Consider the following 19,654-nt stretch of genomic DNA (forward strand, 5'->3'; position numbering starts at 1 on the left):
CGATCAATACTTGCTGAATGGAAATGGATATGGCAAAAGTTCCAAGATCAGGATGATCATGTTGGGACAGATCTTAAGGTTTGTCTCAGGAAAGTCAGTCATGTTAAAAAATAAAAGTAAAGTTCTTATTTTCACAAGGAAGAAAACAGACAGGCTGTGGATAACTGTACTCTCCAAAGACTTTAAGAAGAGTCCTTTTATATCTGAGAATGCATATGAGAAGTTCCCATCAAATGCTTAACTCATGCAGTTAGCATTAGGAGTAGTTTTAAACTATTTCTTGCTGATACAGAATCAACTTCAGACATTAATTCCTTATACCTTTCACCCATCTAAATCCTAAAATATTCCATTTTGTTTAAACAATATCCCAATAGACACACAACATACCCACACTCCAAAACACCCCAAACTAAGGATAATTACTACAAGCATTTCTTATATCTGTCTTCCAGATAAGCATTCTGTAAAGTAAATGAGCCCATACATATTATTGTATCTTCTTTTTTTGGAGGGGGAGATGGGGAGGCAGTACTGGGGTTTGAACTCAGGGCTTTGAATTTGCAAAGCAGGCACTCTACCACTTGAGCCATACCTCCATTCCATTTTGTTCATTATTTTGGAGATGGGGGGGTCTCACCAACTATTTGTATGGGCTGGCCTCAAACCACGACCCTCCTAATCTCAGCCTCCCAAGTAGGTAGGATTATAAGTATGACCACTACTGCCTGGTGTTGTTTTATATCTTCATTCTATCTTCTCTTACCCCGCTAAAAGGGGCAGATCTGGGTTTGCTGCTTTTAAAGCTGTTCAGAGGATACACATCACCTAAAGAATCCATTCACTACCAGCTAAGCCGCTTCATTTCATCTAAGTAAGATGCACCTATCCACCTCAAAAAACAAATGTGTGGAGGGATCTTAGAATACATCACAATACTGATGCTCATCTTTTCATGAGCAGGTTTTTTACACTCCAAATTCAACTTTTAAGAACAGACAATAAAACCTTGACATAAAAAAGAAAAAACAACAACAAAGATTTAAAATGTTTGGGGTAAATTTTTAAGCCCTCTGAGCTTCTAAATCTACAAAATGATGTTAACTCTTACAATGCTTTACCAAAAGGTTTTTATAGGGATGATAAACAGATTACATGTTTTGGAAATTATAAAGTCTACACATCCCCACCCCCACCCTCACCTCCACACACAAGGTATTCCTACTTGCAGAGTAAAGGCAAACCCTGTACTACAAACAAACTTGTAAGTTTTCTTCTATACCTCAGAATCATATAATATCCAAAGTGCCAACTGGTTAAAGTGTAAAGAAAAAAGTTATGGTCCGGCAAATACACATTTTAGAACTTGCACAAAATTCTAAGAAGTCCACATAGTTTTATTTCATGCAACATTATTTGTAAAAGGAAATACTGGAAGGAACTTACATCATTAGGGAACTAAATAATCTCTATAAAGTAAACTGTTGCCACTAAAATTAAGATGATACATGTACTATTTTGAAAGATAACCTCAGATTATCAAGTAAAAAAGATATGAAAGAAGATAGGTTAAAACATGTACATAGAAAAAATTTTTCGTGTGTTATTACCACATTTTTCCACAATTTTTATTCTTTTACAATGCTGAGGATCAAACCCAGAGTTCTTGGATACTAGTCAAGCACTCTACAACTAAGCTACAGTCCCAGTCCTTCATAATTTGTTTTATACTATTTAACTTACAACAAGCATACATTTCTACTGAAAAAAATACTTTTAAATTTTTTAAAGCACATCAGTACAATATAAAATTATGTTATAACAGAATCCTTAGATCTCAATACATTTTAACAAAATAATTTGTAACTGTATTTTTATGTTCAGATTTTACTTTCTGATAATATAGAAGTTTAGATAACACACTCTTTGTTTATAATACCCGTGTATTTCAAAAATTCTTAGCCAGGCATGGTGGCACACACTGCTAACCCAGTACTTGGGAAACTAAGGCAAAAGAATACTGAATTTGAGGCCAGTCTGGGTTACAAAGCAAGATCCTGTCTCAAAACAAAACAGAAACAAAACAAACAAAAAAATCCTTCTCTCATTAATAGTGATTATCTACAGGGTCTCATGTGCAAAGCACTACTATGCAACAAGCTTTCAAGGAATACGACAAATGGGAAAGATCTCCAGAATAAGCACCCACGTACCTATGGAGCATGTCAGGGGCCTGGTTCAGCAGTGTGTAATACTGTCTCACAAATTCCCGCCCGACCAGCAGGGGACTAGGCTTCTCCATAACCATTGCTTTGGTCAATTCAACCTAGGAAAACAAGCAAAAATAAAATTTAAAAAAAAGCATGTCAATCTGAAATAACCATGAAAGGAAAAAAGGCCAAATCCAACTTAAGAGACTCTTAGTTTTAGGGGAGAGTTTTTTTTTTTTTTTTTGTCTTTTCTTTTTTTTTTTGGTGCTGGGATCGAACCCAGGGCCTCAGGCATGCTAGGCAAGCGCTGTACCACCGAGCTACATCCCAGCCCAAGAGACTCTCAGTTTTAGAATGGGATAAACATTTTAGGAACAAACTAAAACCACACAGATCAGGTGAGATTCTGAACACACCAGATAAATATATAAGGAAAACAGATCTTTTTATCATCATCTCAAAAGTTCAATTTTCTTAAAATAGCTGTAAGAACCTCATAGGCATGTATGTATTTCCAACATGTGTCCTGGCTGGCAGCCTGTAGAGTGCCTGTCTAGCAAGTGCAAACCCGAGTTCAAACTCCCAGAATCACCAAAAAAAAAAAAAAAGTCCTATCATCATTTTCTTTACACATTTCCAATTGTAAAATTTTAAACATATTCTTATTTGTGGCCATATTAGATCCAAGGGCAATAATCTTAAAACTACATAGTTTTGACATCCATGTACAACTTACCATATTTCCCAGTTCCTCTAAATCAGATAAAGTTTTGGTATATTTTTAAAAAACAAACAACAAAAAACTAAAATGGCTGCATTCATGAGGCAGGAGAACTGTGAGTTAGAGATAAGGTTGACCCACATAATAATGATTCATAAAATGATTTTACTTAGCAAAATAACCCCTACTAACTAAAATTATGAAGATTTATATAGTTAATACTTTTGAATGCTTAAAGAGCTAGTGCCTTTTTACTGAAAAGAGAGAAAACCATCCTTAAGTTAAACATACAAGAAGACATTTATATAAAAATGTAATTACAGCTGGGTGACAGTGGTTCACACCTATAATTGTAGCTACTCAGGAGGCAGAGAGCAGGAGGATCGCAGTTGGAGCCAGCCCAGGCAAAATGTTCACAAACCCTATCTCAAAAAAACCCATCACAAAAAATAACTAAAATGAAAATAAGAAATCTACTTGAAGCATAAAAGGAGAGATTTCAGAGTTTTTTCCTTTTGAGGCGAGGTCTCCCTATGTTGCTCAGGCTGTCCTCAAACTCCTGGACCAAAACACTCCTTTTTCCTCAGTTTCACAAGTAGCTGGGATTGTAGGCACACACGACCATGTCTGGTTCTTCCAGTATTCTTGAATATCTGCCCACTTACTAACTGTTCCACAGAAACCTAAATCAGCTCAAGGTCTGTTCATTTTCCCAATTACAGTTCCTAGATCAATATGGAGTAGCTCCCCAGTCATGTTAGGAGAATTGTTTGCCTTTAGGCATGATTATGAAGACACCGTACCAAAAGACTAGATCCTAATTCCTAAACAAATGTACAAAAAGTAGACTAACCTGAAGCAGAATGAGAGTTAGATATCTCCCACCCAGCCCTTGGTCTAAAAGAAGATAACTGCAGATTTTCTTACTGGTCTCAGATTCTTGAGAAATTAAAGGTTAGTAAGTGGACACTGGAGATTCGTAGCAGTTTTGTTTTTTGTGGTACTGGGGTTTGAACTCAGGGCCCAACACCTTGAGCCACTCCACCAGCCCCTTTTTCTGAAGGATTTTTTTTGAGACAGGGTCTTGTGAACTATTTGCCCAGGCTGACTTCAAACCTCAATCCTCCAGATCCCTGCCTCCTGAGTAGCTACGATTACAGGCGTGAGCCACAAGTGCCTGCTGATTTCTAAGTTTTGAGACTTCCCATTAGTTCAATTAAACCACAGCAATCTCACATATATAGATGTTAGACAGATTAGATATTAGAATTCACAAACAAATTTTCCTTTCTTAAAAAAAGATTTGAGGAACTGGGGGATTGAGGCTCAAGAGGCAGAGTGCCTGCCTGCCTTAGCAAGTGTAAGGCCCCGAGTTCCACCCCAAGGTAACACCAAAAAAGAGGTAAAGCACTTGCCCAGCACACCCAAGGCCCTGGGTTCAACCCACTACCACAAAAGGGCAAGGAGAGGGGCAGGTTAGGGGCTAAGGGGTGTAATTAAGTGGTGGACCACACTGAAGGCCCTAGGCCAAAAACAAACCCTAATGCATTCAAATGCCTGCCTAGTGCCAGTGGCTCACACCTGTAATCCTAGCTACTCAGGAGACAGAGATGAGGAGGATCACAGTTCAAAGCCAACCATGAACAAACAGCTCCAGAGACCCTATCTAAAAAATACCCAACACAAAACAGGAATGGTGGAATGGCTCAAGTGGTAGAGCGCCTGCCTAGCAAGCATGAGGTTCAAACTCCACTGCCACCAAAAAGATAAATAAAATTTTAAAAGCAAGCTCTTTCCTTAAACAGTTAATTTTTTCAACAGCAGAGACTACATCTTATTTTTAGCCCCCAAAATTTAATGTGACACAGACTCCCAAAAAGTTTTACTTCATTCTCTCACATAAAATCAAGTTAGAATTTCCTAACAAGCAAAGTGATCCCTGACCATGTAATATCAAAACTGGATCATCAGCACTGGAGGTATGGCTCACGTGGTACAGCACTTGCCTAGCAAGTACAAGGCCCTGAGTTCAAACCCAGATACTGCCCCCCACCCAAAAAAAGAGAGAGATTGTCAGATTTTCCAGTGTTCACATTATGGAATAGGAACAAAAGAGAAAACTAGCCTAAGGTGATAGAAATCAAAAATGAAATGACAGGGAACTGATGGCTGGCTAGTTAAGGAATTTTTGTATTTGGCAATGGTTACCTGAATATGTAATTTAAAATTTTTTAAATTGAACTCTCAAATTCTGTATTTTGCTAAATATAATTATGCCTAAAAAACTCTAAAAATGTTCTACATTCAAAAAATCCTGAAGATATCATAACAAAAGCTTAAACAATTAAGGTTTGTTTGGTTTTTTTTTGCAGGGGGAGGAGTTTGGTGCTGGCTCATGAACTCAGCCTTGGCACTCTAATCAACAGAATTAAAAATGTTAAGCTACCCTATAGCACCAATGACTGCACAGTGTTTTAGGAAACTCTTCAGTGATCTAAGATCATATACTAAAAGTTTTGTGAATAACTTGAACATTCTCAGTTTTAGAAAAATAAGTCTATTTGATCATTCTCAATGAAAAATGAAAATGCACAAAATTTGGCAGTATAACCTCAAAAGACTTCAGTCTACACAAATAGTCTCTTATTCTAATTAGAAAAATGTGGTATATGGTGCACACTTGCAGTCCCAGCTACTTAGGAGGCAGAACAGGAGGATTGCTGGCTGGTCCCAGCAAAAACACAAGACTGTATGGGAAAAAACAAACTAAAAGCAAAAGGAAAACCTGGTGCTGGTGGTTCACACCTGTAATCCTAGCTACTTGGGAGGCTGAGACAAGGAGGATTGTGGTTGAAGGCCAGCCTGGGTAAAAAGTTCTTGAGACCCCATCTTCAAAACAACCAAAGCAGAATGGAGTGGGCTTAAACAGTAGAATGCCTGCTTTGTGAGCGCAAAGCCCTGAGTTCAAACCGTAGACCTACAAAAAAAAAAAAAAAAAAAAGGCAAAAGGACTCAAGAAGTAAAGGGGAACCTCTGAGCTCAAACCCCAGTACCAACAAAACCACAGAATGCTACATAAATCGCCTCTCTAGAATTTTTACCCTCTTTTCTGGCTCAAACATGAAATGTGTGGCTACTAAATAACTTCTAAGAAATCTTTAATCTCACTCTGAATTCATCAACTCTCAATTTATAAACAGAAACACACACACAATTTTTTCTCTTGAGACAGGATCTCACTATGGAGCCTGGCCTGGAATTCATGATGCTCCTCTCTTAGCTTCCCAAGTGCTGAGAATACAGGTATGCACATCATGCCCAGCTATCACCTGCCAATTCTAGTAAATCGAAAATAATGAAAGCTAGCAAATTCAAACGAATTTAATCACTGGAAGATGCTCTGCCAGCTACTTACCCACTATGACAATTGTTTTTACAGATGCTGTACATATCAAAGAAAATCTATCCACCCAAAACTATGAAACTACTAGAAGAAAACACAGGGAGAAGCATCTGATGAAAACATGCTAAAAAGTTCCAAAACTCTCCCTCACTTATCAAACACTCCAAAGTATACTGTGTCCTTTCTGAAGAGCTAAGAAAGGTCTTCAAGTATGAACACACTCTGGCCATTCCAAACATAACAACTACATCAATGGACACATTGCTGGGTAGAATATTAAGCATGTACCACAGTAAGGACTGGGAAATAACCTGTTTTTTTAAGGAATCACTTTACTGAGCTGTAACTCACACATGCAATATGAATTGCCATTTTTTAATCATGTGAGTTGTTTTTATTTGGTGGTACTGGGATTTGAACTCAAGGCCTCACACTTGCTTAGACAGGCACTCTACCACTTGAGCCACTCCACCAGCCACAAGCTGGGTTTCTTATTTCAACTGTAAACACCAACTCTCCCTCACGCTCATGTGATGGCCTGAGGAATTCTTAATGATAGGACGACTTTCCCCAACCTGACCACATTGACAAAGCGCCCCAAAAATTCTAATTTGGATATCACTTCTACCTTATTTACACTACTTTCCAAAAAAGAAAAACGTAAAAAAACATAAGCTTTGGGATAAGTTTTTATAAGTCATGCCAAAATAATATTCCAAAGAATGCTATGCACTGAACTGTTCTAGAAAAATCAGAAAAGAAAAGAATTAAGGAAAAATAAGGGGGAATAAAGTTACTTTCAAATAACTTTCTAACCACATTTACAATATTCCCAGTATTTGTGAATGCTATTATTATCTCAAAATTGTACTCTACAAAAGGGACAGGAAAAACTGATTTTGGGGGGGGGGCAGGGAAGGACATGACACTAGGATTTGAACTCAGGCCTTTGGTTTGCAAAACAGGCACTCTACAGCTTGAGCACACCTCCAGTCCATTTGTCCATTTTGATCTGGGAGATGGAGTCTCAAGAACTATTTGTCTGGGCTGCCCTCAAACCACAATACTCCTGATCTCAGCCTCCTAAGTACCTGGCATTACAGATACCACTGGCAGGTGCCTTTAAAAATTATGCTAGGTACCAGTGGCTCATGCTTCTAATCCTAGCTATTCAACGGGCACTTCAGGAGGATAACAGTTTGAGGCTAGCCCAGGCAAATAGTTCAAGAGACCCAGCCTTGAAATACCCAATACAAAAAAAGGCTGGAAAGAGTGGCTAAAATAGTAGAGTGCCTACTAACAAGAGTGAGGCCAAGTTCAAACCCCACTACCGCTCCCCAAAACAGTAAAATATGACAAATGAACCCTGAAACTGAGTGCTCTAGTTTAAAAATGAACATCTGAGAGTCAACAAAAGAAAACCTTCAAAAGTTTCTTCAACCAATTCTCCTTAGGGAAAATTCTGAAACATCCTTCATTAGCTATGACCTTGGGCTATTAACCTAATCTCTCTGCACTGCACTTTTCATCTGTAGGACTGTCCTAATTGTAGGGCTAATTGTGTAGAGCATGTGATTAGTATGAGCAAGGCCCTGCCCTGAGTTCATTCCCAGAGCCAAAAAATACTACTACTGATTGCAAGACTTAAGTTAGTGTCTGATAGCACAGTAAATGTCAGGGATGTTACTTCTTAGTATTAAAACATTTACTAGCCCAGCACCAGTGGCTCACACTTGTAGTCCTAGCTATTCAGGAGGCAGAGATCAGGAGGATCATGATTCAAAGCCAGCCACAGACAAATAGTTTGTGAGACCCTATTTAAAAAAAAACCATGACAAAAAAAGGGCTGGTTGAGTGGCTCAAGGGGTAAGTAAAGCCCTTAGTTCAAATCCCAGTACTGAGAAAAAAAAAAAAACAAAACAAAAACCCCATGTACTATATGAAGGAAAGCATTTCCATATCCCACCCTTTCCTATCACTAAGAATATTTCTTTAATTATTTTTCCAGTGAAAAACAAATGAAGGATCATTTCCTGTGAGAATTATTTGCAGAGAGAGTACCTTGGGCTACAGTAGACAAACACTTCATGTAGAACATTGAAGACTGACAATGTAGCACACAAATACTACATGGAAGACCTGTTCATGTGCCCAGATTCCAAAATGCCCACACCATAAAACCAACTCATTAAGTGCACATCTTAATGTCTTAACTCTTATAACAGATGAAGCAACAGCCTTAGATATGGTTACACTCTGTTATGTATGAAAGTTTCTGAACATGGAAGTCCAACAGTCTAGACTGGGTAGAGCAGTATAAAACTAACCCACTGGAGACTCTGTTTGAAAAATCGAAAAGGAAAACAAAATAAGCAGAGTAATGAGTCTTGATTTATTCATTTCATTCATTATTCATTTAAAAAACTGGGGTTTGGCCCTCACGCTTGCTAGGCAGGACTTTACCACTTGAACCACTCCCCCAATATCTTGTTTTAAAATAAGGAACTTGGGGTAGAGGCTTATCTCTGAAAGATGGGAGAAAGCTCCAGACATAGAATATTTTCTGCACCAAGAAGAAACTGAGGCCATCGTATAGTACCTTTAAAGATTCTCCCCCAGTAATTTTACTGAACAGTGAAGTGTGCTTTCTTTAACTAAGTCTAAAGAACTATAAGCATTTGTTTCAATTTTTATGAGACCAGTAGGCAGAGAAGCATGAAGGCCAACCACATTCCACCTGAATTAAAAATTAAGCTTACTTAGCTGAGCACTATGGCTCACACTTTGATCCTATTTGTAAGGCTGAGATCAGGAAGATTGTAGTTTGAGACCAGACCCCGACAAATAGTTCTTGAGACCTCACTTCCAAAAAGAAAAAACCAGAAACAAAATGGACTGGAGGTGTGGTTCAAGAGGCAGAGTGCCTGCTTTGCATATGTGAAGCCCTGAGTTCAAGCCTCGGTCCCACGTCCCTCCCTAAAAAACTGCATACAGAAGTGGAGTTGTAACTCAGTAGTGAAGAGCATGCCCAGCATGGACAGGTTGTAGGTCTGTTCCCCAGCACAAAAAAAAAAAAAAAAAAGAGAAAATCATACGAACCACTACACTAACCAACCAAGAGCTGAGGTGCAGTTCAGTGGACGGGACACAGTGCAAAGAAAGCTGGTAATTCAGTACTAAATGGATAAAGAAAGCACAGACTTAAATTACCAGTAAAATGCAGATTAACACCTACCACTTCTCAGGTGACACATTCAAATGCTAACACCTCAGTCAATACCAAACATCAAAGAAGACAGAGTGGCTGCAAGACCCATAACACAAAGTGTACTGTATACTAGTACCACCACACCAGAGAGCAAATGTGCAGTTAAACCATTGATGAATAATGGAACTCAGGAGTGTAAACTTCAACTTCGTTCTTTCACTTTCGAACTGAGATCTCAAAATCCCATAGTGTCCCCACTTCACAGATGAAGAAACCTGAGGCTCAGAAGTCACCTGGTTTAAGGTCACACAGCTAATTCTCTTCTAGGTCTTGTCCTCCAAATGAGAACGGACAAGCTCTGATTTACTCACACATGAAAACTTCTATATCTATGATATCTAGTAATAATTATATCAGGCAAACAGTGGATTAGGACTGTTCCTGGCAAATCAAGATAGTCACCCTGTTTATAGCTATCAGAAGGTCTGCATGGAATAGATCCACAAACAATGTTAAAATAAAACGGTAATTGCCAAATACGTACCATATGATACCCTGAAATACACCTATAAATGTAATACATGCAAAGCAGTACCAGATGTTTTCCATTTACATATGTAAATATATTTTGAATAGGATGAACAACAAAATAGACAAATGAATCCATAGAACTTCTTAGGAACAGTTCAGCAATGCACTCATATATATACAACTTATTTCCAACCAAAGTAGAAACATTATTCACAGTAAAAGGATACTCAAGTCCCTAGCTACTTGGGAAACTGACATGGGGAAGGTTACAATTTGAGGATGATGTGGGCAAATAGTTTGAGAGACCCACCTCCAAAATTCCCAGAGCAAAGTGGATTGGAGGTATGGCTTAAGCTGTAGAGGATCTGCTTTACCAGCATGAAGCCCTGAGTTCAAAACCTCAGTACCTCTACCCTCCCCCCCTCCACAAAAAAACACCTCAACTCATTCTTCATATTATAAAGTTTAACTTATAATTAAAGTTAAAGTATAACTTAAGAGCCAGGCATTGTGGTGCATACCTATAATACTATCTATTATTCAGGAGAGGGAGGGAGGAAGATGAAAAGCTCAAGGTCAGCATGGGCTACAATGGTTCAAATCCAAAATCTGGACAGGTGCCAGTGGCTCATGCCTGTAATCCTACCTACTTAGGAGGCAGAGATCAGGAGGATCAGAAGGCAGCCTGGGCAAATAGTTTGTGAGACTGTATCTCGAAAAAAATCCATCACAAAAAAGGCTGGTGGAGTGGCTTAAAGTGTAAGCCATGAGTTCAAAACCCAGTACCACCAAAAAAAAAAAAAAAAGGAAGAGAGAAAGAAAAGAAAATCTGCCTGACCTAGGTTAAGTAAGAATTTTAGGCTACATGCCTGTAATTCTAGCCACTGAGGGGAGGGAGGGAGAGATCAAGAGGACTGTGGTTCAAGACCAGGTTCCACCAAATAAAAGTAAAAAAGCAACCCCCTAAAGGTGGTAGAGCATCTGCTTAACAAGCAGGAGGCTCTGAGTTCAAACCACAGTACGGCCAAAGGAAAAAAAAAATTTTAGATACACCAAAAGTAGTATCCATCAAAGGTGGTAGCAGTCCTGTAATCCCGTCACTAGGGAAGGTGAAACAGGAGTATGGGGTGGAAGTCAAACTTGACTATGTAGGAGACCTTGTCATAAAAACATTTATCAGAGCAGGGCGCTGGTGGCTCACACCTGTAATCCTAGCTACTCAGGAGGCAGTGATCAGGAGGATCATGGTTTGAAGCTAGTCCTGACAAATAGTTCCATGAGACCCTGTCTCAAAAAAAAAACCTTCACAAAAAAGGGCTGGTGGAGTGGGTCATGGTGTAGGCCCTGAATTCAAGCCCCAGTACCACCAAAAAAACCCCGCATCTATCAGAGAACAAATTCATAACACAGACTATTAAAATTAAAGCCTACTCTGAAAAAAGACAGTTAAAATAAAAAGATAAGCCAAAAACTGGGAGTAAATATTTACAAAACACTTATCTAATTTAAAGTAAAAGACTGTATCTAGAACATACTGAGAACTCTCAAAACTGAGTAACAACTAACCACATAAAATATGAACAAAAGATTTAAAGACACTTGACCCATAACTTTCAATGTTAAATGATAATCATCAATAATTACATAAAAAAAAGCGCAGGGCTGGGAGTGTACCTCAGTACTAGAATACTTTCTTGCTAGATAGAGGCCCTAGGTTCAATCCCCAGCACCACATAAAAAGCCAACTCCTCGCAAAGACCTGTGCACACAGCTTTATTTATAATACCCCACCCCAAAAAAAGAGCTGGGAAAGGCACTTTTTGAATAGACAAATTGTGGTGTATCTGCACAGTGGACCAACACTCAGCAATAAAGGCATGTGCACATACCCTGTATGATTCTTCACAGAAAAATTCTAGGGTTGGAGGCATGGCTCAAGTGGTACAGTGCCTATCTAGCAAGCACAAAATGCTGATTTCAAACTCTAGTACCACCTAAAGAAATAACCCCAGTCCCTTAAAAAAAAAAATAGACTAGAAAATGCAAACTAAACTAACACTGGCAGAAATACCCTGGATTTCCTGACAGAGGGGAGGAGAGCAGGTAGTAAACAGAGAATGCAAAAAAGCAAAAAAAAAAAAAAAAAAGGGGGGGGGCCTGAGACTACTTTAGTGCTCATATCTTGATTATTATCACTCTCTTGATTATTGTTTCATGGGTAGATATGCCAAAAATTAGCAGATGACACACTTTAAACATGAGCACCTTACTGTGCAATTTTACCCCACCAATAAAATAGCCTGGAAAGATACAATAAATGCCTCACTGGAAGAAAGGAGTAGGAACCTGTATAGGTAAAAAAGAACTCTTAAATTTCAAAAAGCAATGCAAAAGGTTACCTATCAATTCTCAGTACAATGATATATAAATGGTCTTTTTACTGTTCTAAAAATGTGTATCAAAAACTTAGAAAAAAATATATGCCAAGTGTAGTAACAATGAAACAATATTGTCATAAATTGTTTCAAGGTATGGCATGTATTCAAATATTTAAAATTTGTTTCTTTAAACTGTAAAAGAAACAATGTTTCTCCAGGCCAGAGAAACTTTAATACAGGAGCCAAAATTTGTGCTCAGGACAAAAGTAGAAGCACCCACACCAGGCTTGGTGTCAATCAACTCCCGGAACTCCACACCTGTCACCCATCCTTCAAAACTCTCCTAATGGCTCCCAGGAAAATGGTTGATTCTAGGCCCAGGACAGGCAAAATACAAGATAAACCTGAAATGCCAATAATTAATGCAAGAAATAAATGCTTTAAAGAGATCCCAGTGCCACCAAAAAACAAAATAAAAAATAAAGGAAGGCACTTAAAAGGAAACAGGAGCCAGAAGCAATGCATGAGTAAGCAGAATCAGGATAATATTGGGTGCAATCAAAAGAATAAAAATTAATATCCATGATTCCATGTCGACATAACTAAATCACTAAATTAAAATATGAAGAGTCAGCTGGGCTCCAGTGGCTCACAACTGTAATCTGAGCTACTCAGGAGAACCGCGGTTCAAATTCAGCATTGGGCAAATAGTTCCTGAGACCCTATATCGAAAAAACAAGAAAGACCAGTGGGGTGGCTTAAGTGGTAGAGCCTAGAAAGCCTGAGGCCCTGAGTTCAAACTCCAGTGCCACAAAAAAAAAGAAAAAGAAATTACCACAATAACTTTTGACAAGATGTACTAATAAATGCTAAAACTAAGCTAAGCATAGTAGAGTATATCTACACTGGGGAGGCTGAGGCACAGGATCTTGAGTTGGAGGTCAGCCTCAGTACACAGGAAGACCCTATCTCAAAAGAACAAAGAAAACAAAAATAAATGCTAACAGAGAAAAACTCTAAAGATAAAATTAACTCCTTAAATTATTGATAGCTTTAATATTTGTCCACAAATTGAGATTCTCTTCCCTATAGAAGTCTTACTCCTCCCTACCCTAGTGGGAGCAGGACTTAATGGATACCTTCTAATAAATAGTATTGGAAAGGGAAACATCTAACCTGACAGATGTTACCTCAACCATGTGAACAAGGTTAGACTGGACCAATGATAACTATGTACCTCACAATGGAAATCAGGTAAGAAGCATATATCATCTCTATGGTTTTCTTCCCTAAAAGCCATAAACTTAATCATAGGACAAATCCAAATGAGAATAGTGTCAAGATCATGACAGACAATGGAAGGAAACTCACAGATCAAAGACTAAGGAAATAAGAGAACTAAATGCAAGGTAACATGTTGGAATAGATCCTATAATGGAAAAAGGACATGTATGTATTACAACTCTTCTATAAATCTGAAATTATCTCAAAATATTAGGTTTTCTTGAAAAATGCAAGTTATCAGCAAATTTAACAATTCACTTGTTTTTCTTGAGTATCTTTTCTCCATTCCCAAGTTAAAAAACTAGTCAGTTAAACCGGAATGGTGGCACACAGGCCTGTGATCTCAGCACTTGGGAGGCAAGGTGGAAGCAGGACCTCTGAGCTACATACCAAACTCTGTCTCAAAAACCCAAGACTGGTATGTAGCTCAGTGAAGAGTGCTTTTTGACCCCAGCACTGATGGAAACAAAAACTAGTTAGGTTCAGAATTCAGGTGGGACAAAATCTGTTTTTTTCTTATGAAGATGAAAAGACCAGGGCGGGGGTTGTGGCTCAAATGATGGGACTTCTGCCTAACATGCTAGAGGCCCTGAGTTCAATCTCCAATACCATTTAAAAAAAAAAAAAAAAGGATGTTACTAGTTTATACTGTCTACCTATGAAATCCCTTAAATAAAAAAAATTTAAAAAATAAAGGTAATTTCCTATCCTTTAGATCAAGTAAGATACAAATGGCCACACTCTAGAAAATTCTATGGGTAAGGTTAGAAAATCCATTCTAAGCTTGCATAAACAAATGATGGGAGAAGATTAGAAGGGCAGGCAGGTGCCACATTCAAGTCTTCCAGATTCTGGATCCTTCTTAAGTATTTCTAATAAGGAAATAGCTAGTTGTGGTACTCTAATCAGTATTACAAGTTTTTACAAAATACTTTATAGACAACTGTTTGGGCTTCACAGGTTCAGCATTCTTTTTAGTAAAAATGCAAGAATACCCAAGATTTGTGAAAGCATTTTAAAATATGCAAAGTGGCTGGGATTATGGCTCAGTAGTAGAGCATGTGCTTAGGCCCTGGGTTCAATTCCTAGCACCAAAAGAAAAAAAAAAAAGTCTAAAAAAAATACACACACACACACATATATAAAATTAAAGACTTCATCTACTAGGCCATAGCCTATGAAAGGGATTTATATTGGTCTCTGCTTTGTAATATAAACTCTTCATTCATAGCTCTCAAACCCTATGAACTGGCTTGGAATTCAGTCTTCAAGTAAGGCTGGACAAGGTATCCAAACATCTTTTTTTTTTTTAAAACAGGGCTGAGGGCATGGCTCAAGTGGCAGAGTGGTTTTAAGCCCCTGGTCCTGAATTCAATCCCCAGTACTGCAAAAATAAATAAATAAAATTCTTAAAAAGCTGGGCTGCAGGAATGACTCAAGCAATAGGTTCCAAGTTCAAACCTCAGAACTGCCAATAAATAATAGAAAACAACATTTCTGAGATATGAAAATAACCTAGTTTGGTGCCAGTGTGATGGCAAACTGTAAGTGGGATTACAGCTGCTGAATTTAAATTAAAATCCAGAGCACTGAACAGCAGTATAGGTTTTTCCTACTAACTTTACAAACTAATGGGAGAAGGGCCTTTTTTTGACAATTGTCCTGTTTTCCAGGCAGTGGAAAAGCACAATCTAATTGAATAAAGAGCATACATAAAATGCCCATTTGAATTCTGTGACCAAGTAGTCATTTTTATTAAGTTGGTTTTAGTCTCAAACTCATGCTTTACATTAAATTTCGTCCCTTTAAATGTTGGCCTCATTCATTCTAAGAACCATATACAATTATAAACCTATAAAACTAACCTGTGCCCTTTACTTTCTATGAAAAGTACCAAAAATTGCACAAAAATTCATAATGTAAATAACAACAAAAAGCCCTACTTTAAAGTAGGTCAAGAACACACCTTAGGAAAATCTCCTTATATTCCTGTTGTGGGCTGTCAACTGAGAACAGCAAATGGTGGGAGTTAAAGGACAAAAGACTGCCTACTTTTCTACCTGTTTGAAGCTAAGGTTGAAAGCACTGGGCTCCAGCAAAAAGTAATCTAGGACTTGGCTAGAAAGTAGGGAAGGCTGAGACTTCTATTACCCCCCAAGTTAAGTGCTTCAATTCACTTGTTTCTGACAAATGAACACACAAGTGACCAGAAACCAATTTATGAGATATTCACATTAATATTCCTGCCTTACTGATAACATCTGCCTAAAGCCAAAAACACCAAAGTACTTTTAAGTGTTTGAAGGTGAAATTAACAAAAATTTCCCCCAATTAAAGGGCAATTTCATTCTAATATATTTTACCTCAAGCAGTAATAAAACTAGCTGGACTCAACAATTTAAGTGTAGGTCATTATAATGTTTTAACAGTTGATAAATTACTCATCTTAAGTGAAAACACTAGCCAGCAATCTATCTCTAAATGCAGGTTAACTGGAACACAAGGCAAGTTCCAAGAACAATAGGTTATATCCTAAAGCAATCTATTGTTTATGGTAACATCAACAAAGGTAAGAACTTGTCCTTATGATATTTTGATCCTTTATCTATTTCTACTTCTATTGCTACATTCTGGTAATAAACAAGGGGAAAGTACTTGGTAAAAAGAAACAAACTTCCTCAGTTTTTAATTTTTTATAAAAGTGTACACTGCATTCACTGACTACAAAAAACAGATTGATCCTGAAATGAACAAAACCAGGCCAGAGTCTATGGTACATGTCTGTAATCCCAGCCTGGGCTACATAGAGGGGACTGTCTCAAAAAACCAAAACCAGGGATGAAAACATTCTTTAAACAATTCAGAAGACCTAGTTCCAAAATATTTCTTGTAGTCTTATGTCAAGCAGAAACACGTATGATGTAATGATTTGAATCTACAAACACCACTTATTTTATAAAGCTAAGAAGTGTATTGGGTTTTAAAATTTACAATATGTGAATACACTAGATAATTCAAAATCTTGAAGGTAAGGAAGACATCTTTGTATATACACATAAGTCTAACAGTGTAGATGCTAAAAAAAAAATTAAGTGAATATGGGCAGACTTCTCCACTGAAGAGCTACTGCTATTCAATGTGCTTTCCAGCAAATCTCAACCAATAAAGCTTGATCAAATCTAATACAGGAACTGGGCGCCATCCTTTCTATTCCCATTTCAAATTTTAACCCAGACTCTGAAATATGAAACATCAGTCTGTACTTCGTTTTCTTTTACTATAATTAATCTTCTCAAAGGTCTTTCTCCAAAAGTCTGTCCCGATTTAAAAAAGAAAAAAAAAAAAAAGGAGGCGGGGTGGGGGGGAATTCGAATTCTTCTTTCAGCCTAACTTCCTGCTGGCGGGAATTCACCATCATCACGCTGAGTTCCAAACCTGCTACTTCATTTGCACTCGCTCATTTTCTTCTCTACTTTTTCCAGAAGCTGGTTTGGAAGCACATCTATCAACTCTGTGGAAATTCGGGTAGGAAGGAAGCCCAAGCCCTTTCCCTTTGTCATAATCCCACCTCCAAGCCTGTGTCCCTGGAAGTCCTTACCAGCCTCTGCACAAATGCCACCGCCGTCTTGTCGGCGGTGGCCTTTCGGGCTAGCGCTGCCCCCCAGGGACAAGTACTCGGGGGGCAAAGGAGCTCTGATCCAAACAACCTGCCTCTACCGTCTGTCTGTGCGCCTTAGTCCGCCGGGAGCAGAGAATGATCGTACCTACCTCATCGGGTCGTTGTGCGACCTAAGTGAAGCCGCCAAGTAGCTCAGCACAGCGGCTGGCACGCAACGATGGCTTAGGAAGAATGTTAGCTGTTACTGTCACCAATTCTCCATGCACACGCTGCTCCCTCCTTGCTTACTCCCTGCACTTCTGGTTGGTGGGCTTTAAAGACTCCTCGCACTTCGATGCAGCCCCCATCCCAGATAAAAGCCTCCTCCAGGTCGGGACCAAGGTGCAGCTCCAGGGCCGGGGGAGATAGGAAAGACAGCCCGGCGCGTGACGTAGAGGGCGGGCGGGAAACGCTGGCCAGCAGGCTGCGCGAGGCCCCCAGGTCCCCGAGATCGCTTTGGGGCCCGGGCGGCGGCCAAGGCTCGCTCCCGCCCCGCGTGGCCGTTGGACGCGGCTCGCGCACGCGGCGGGCACGGCCACGCGCTCCGGGCGGCGGGGTGGGGGAGGCGCCGCGCGCCCGCCGCGCGCGCCGGCGGCCGTTGGGGTGGGGGTTGGGGGGACTCGGCTCGCGTGGTTTTCCTCGGACTTCTGTTCTCAGCTTCTCCCCAGCTAGGCCTAGTTCTGGGGCTGCCCTGCCCCGCCCACACCCCGGCGTACCTGCGCGGCTGACCGGGAGAGGAACAAGCTTTGCTCCACAGCACAGAGGGCAGCAAGAATCCCTCACGCAACTGCGTCCGCACACACGCGTGCTCCGCCGCCGGTCTATATAGCCGCACCTCAGCCTAACTTGCTGCGACCAGGTCGAGCAAGCAAATGACCAATCCCGACTACGTCCTTTGAGCTCTTCGAACAGCAATTGGGTACTAACTCAGGATAAAGGCGTGGCTCTTGATTGGCTTCGACTCATGCCTATGAGACTGTGAGAATCTCGCTTCCTAGTAGCGGATTGGCACTAAGAAAAACCAATAACTGGAAGGGACACTGGAAAGAAGGGTGGGAACTTTTTTGACCGATACTCATGGTAGCCAATAACTGTGAGACGTTGCTCTCATTGGTTAAATTCTCTTCTCCCGGGCGGAGATTCGTTTTCCAGGCAGGAGCGGTTGCTCCACAAGGTGGGGCCCGTGTACTTTGGGGAAGTAAACCCCAAGCAACTTGGAGGTGGGCGTCGTGAAGGCCAAGAAAGCGTCTGGCCAATCGCAACGTCGGAAGGAGCTGATTGACACGGGGGGTTGGACTGCTCCAAAGACACAGCCTCAGGGCCGCCGTGCCCTCTGGGGTGTTTTGGAAGCTGTCTTGGCTGCGGTTTCTGTCCGGTTGCCTTTCTTTCCTTCGTTAATCCGGGTCCCAGAGGCCCCTTCTCCACTTTCTCCGCTCAGTTTGGTACCCGGGAAGCAGTTGGCAAAGTTTCCCGGGTTTTTTTTTTCCTTTTTATTACAACTTTTTATTTCCACTCGCTGCCTAAGAGCACTTGCTGGATCTTACCATTAGTCAGCACTAATGTTGGGCGACTGTTAAAGGAAAGCCAAGGAAGAAAGTAGCTCGAGCTGTGTGCGCAAAGTCCTTAGAAAGGTCACACGGGGGAACTCCTGTCGCATTTGCAAACACGCATCGGCGTCCTGGCGGTGCTGCTGCAGGTTGGCCCGATGGCTGGCTCTTGGATGTTTTCGTGAATTCCCCTTTTCCTGGTTACTGAGGAACAGTACATCCTCCGGCCAAGTTTGGGCTCCGTGCAACATCCTGTGCGTCACCACCATTGTCGCTCCTTTTTCTAATCGCTGTGGGTGTGGGGGCTTCGTGTCGTTACGCCTTGAAAAGGTAACTTAGCCAAGTCCCCAAGATTTCCTTCGAAATGCTTTAGGGGCCAACTGGCACCCCAGCCTGCTTCTGTCCAGGACTCAGTGTTTCGTGGGCCCTCTGTTGGACACTACGAGCATTTTATATGGAAACAGGAAGAGACACGCCCCAGTCTTTTCTCATTGCAGGCGAGTGGCCCTGCGGGAGAGTAGCCTGTTAAATTTCGTTGCGGTTTTTGGAAAAGAAGCACGTGGAGCGTTCCTGCTGTGAAACACTGAGGACGAACTGGAAGAAGGGGGCGCCGGAAGCAGCCTGATGCGACCCGGGCAGCGCGTCCCTGCCGGGCCTGGCCAGGGGCTGGACCTCCCGCGGGGAGCCCAGGAGCCGTGTGAAAAGGCCCCGCTG

The 19,654-nt window shown here is 40.4% G+C and overlaps 1 protein-coding gene across 2 annotated transcripts in view; it reads right to left on the bottom strand.

The window, feature by feature from the left end:
- The window catches only part of G3bp1 (G3BP stress granule assembly factor 1), a 29,548-nt gene extending 11,283 nt beyond the window's left edge, over positions 1-18,265 (bottom strand). The window contains exons 1-2 of one of the 2 annotated variants that reach the window (XM_020181102.2): positions 18,110-18,265; positions 2,214-2,326 (exon numbers count right to left, since the gene is read on the bottom strand). In XM_020181102.2, the coding sequence (XP_020036691.1) occupies positions 2,214-2,308 (95 nt within the window). In that variant the 5' untranslated portion in view covers positions 2,309-2,326; positions 18,110-18,265. Of the gene's footprint in view, positions 1-2,213; positions 2,327-17,503; positions 17,849-18,109 lie in introns of those variants that run through there. The other variant, XM_020181104.2, reaches the window with a different exon arrangement.
- Positions 18,266-19,654: the final 1,389 nt, after the last annotated feature.

This window comes from Castor canadensis, chromosome 16, assembly GCF_047511655.1.
Source record: "Castor canadensis chromosome 16, mCasCan1.hap1v2, whole genome shotgun sequence".
Classification (NCBI taxonomy): domain Eukaryota; kingdom Metazoa; phylum Chordata; class Mammalia; order Rodentia; family Castoridae; genus Castor; species Castor canadensis.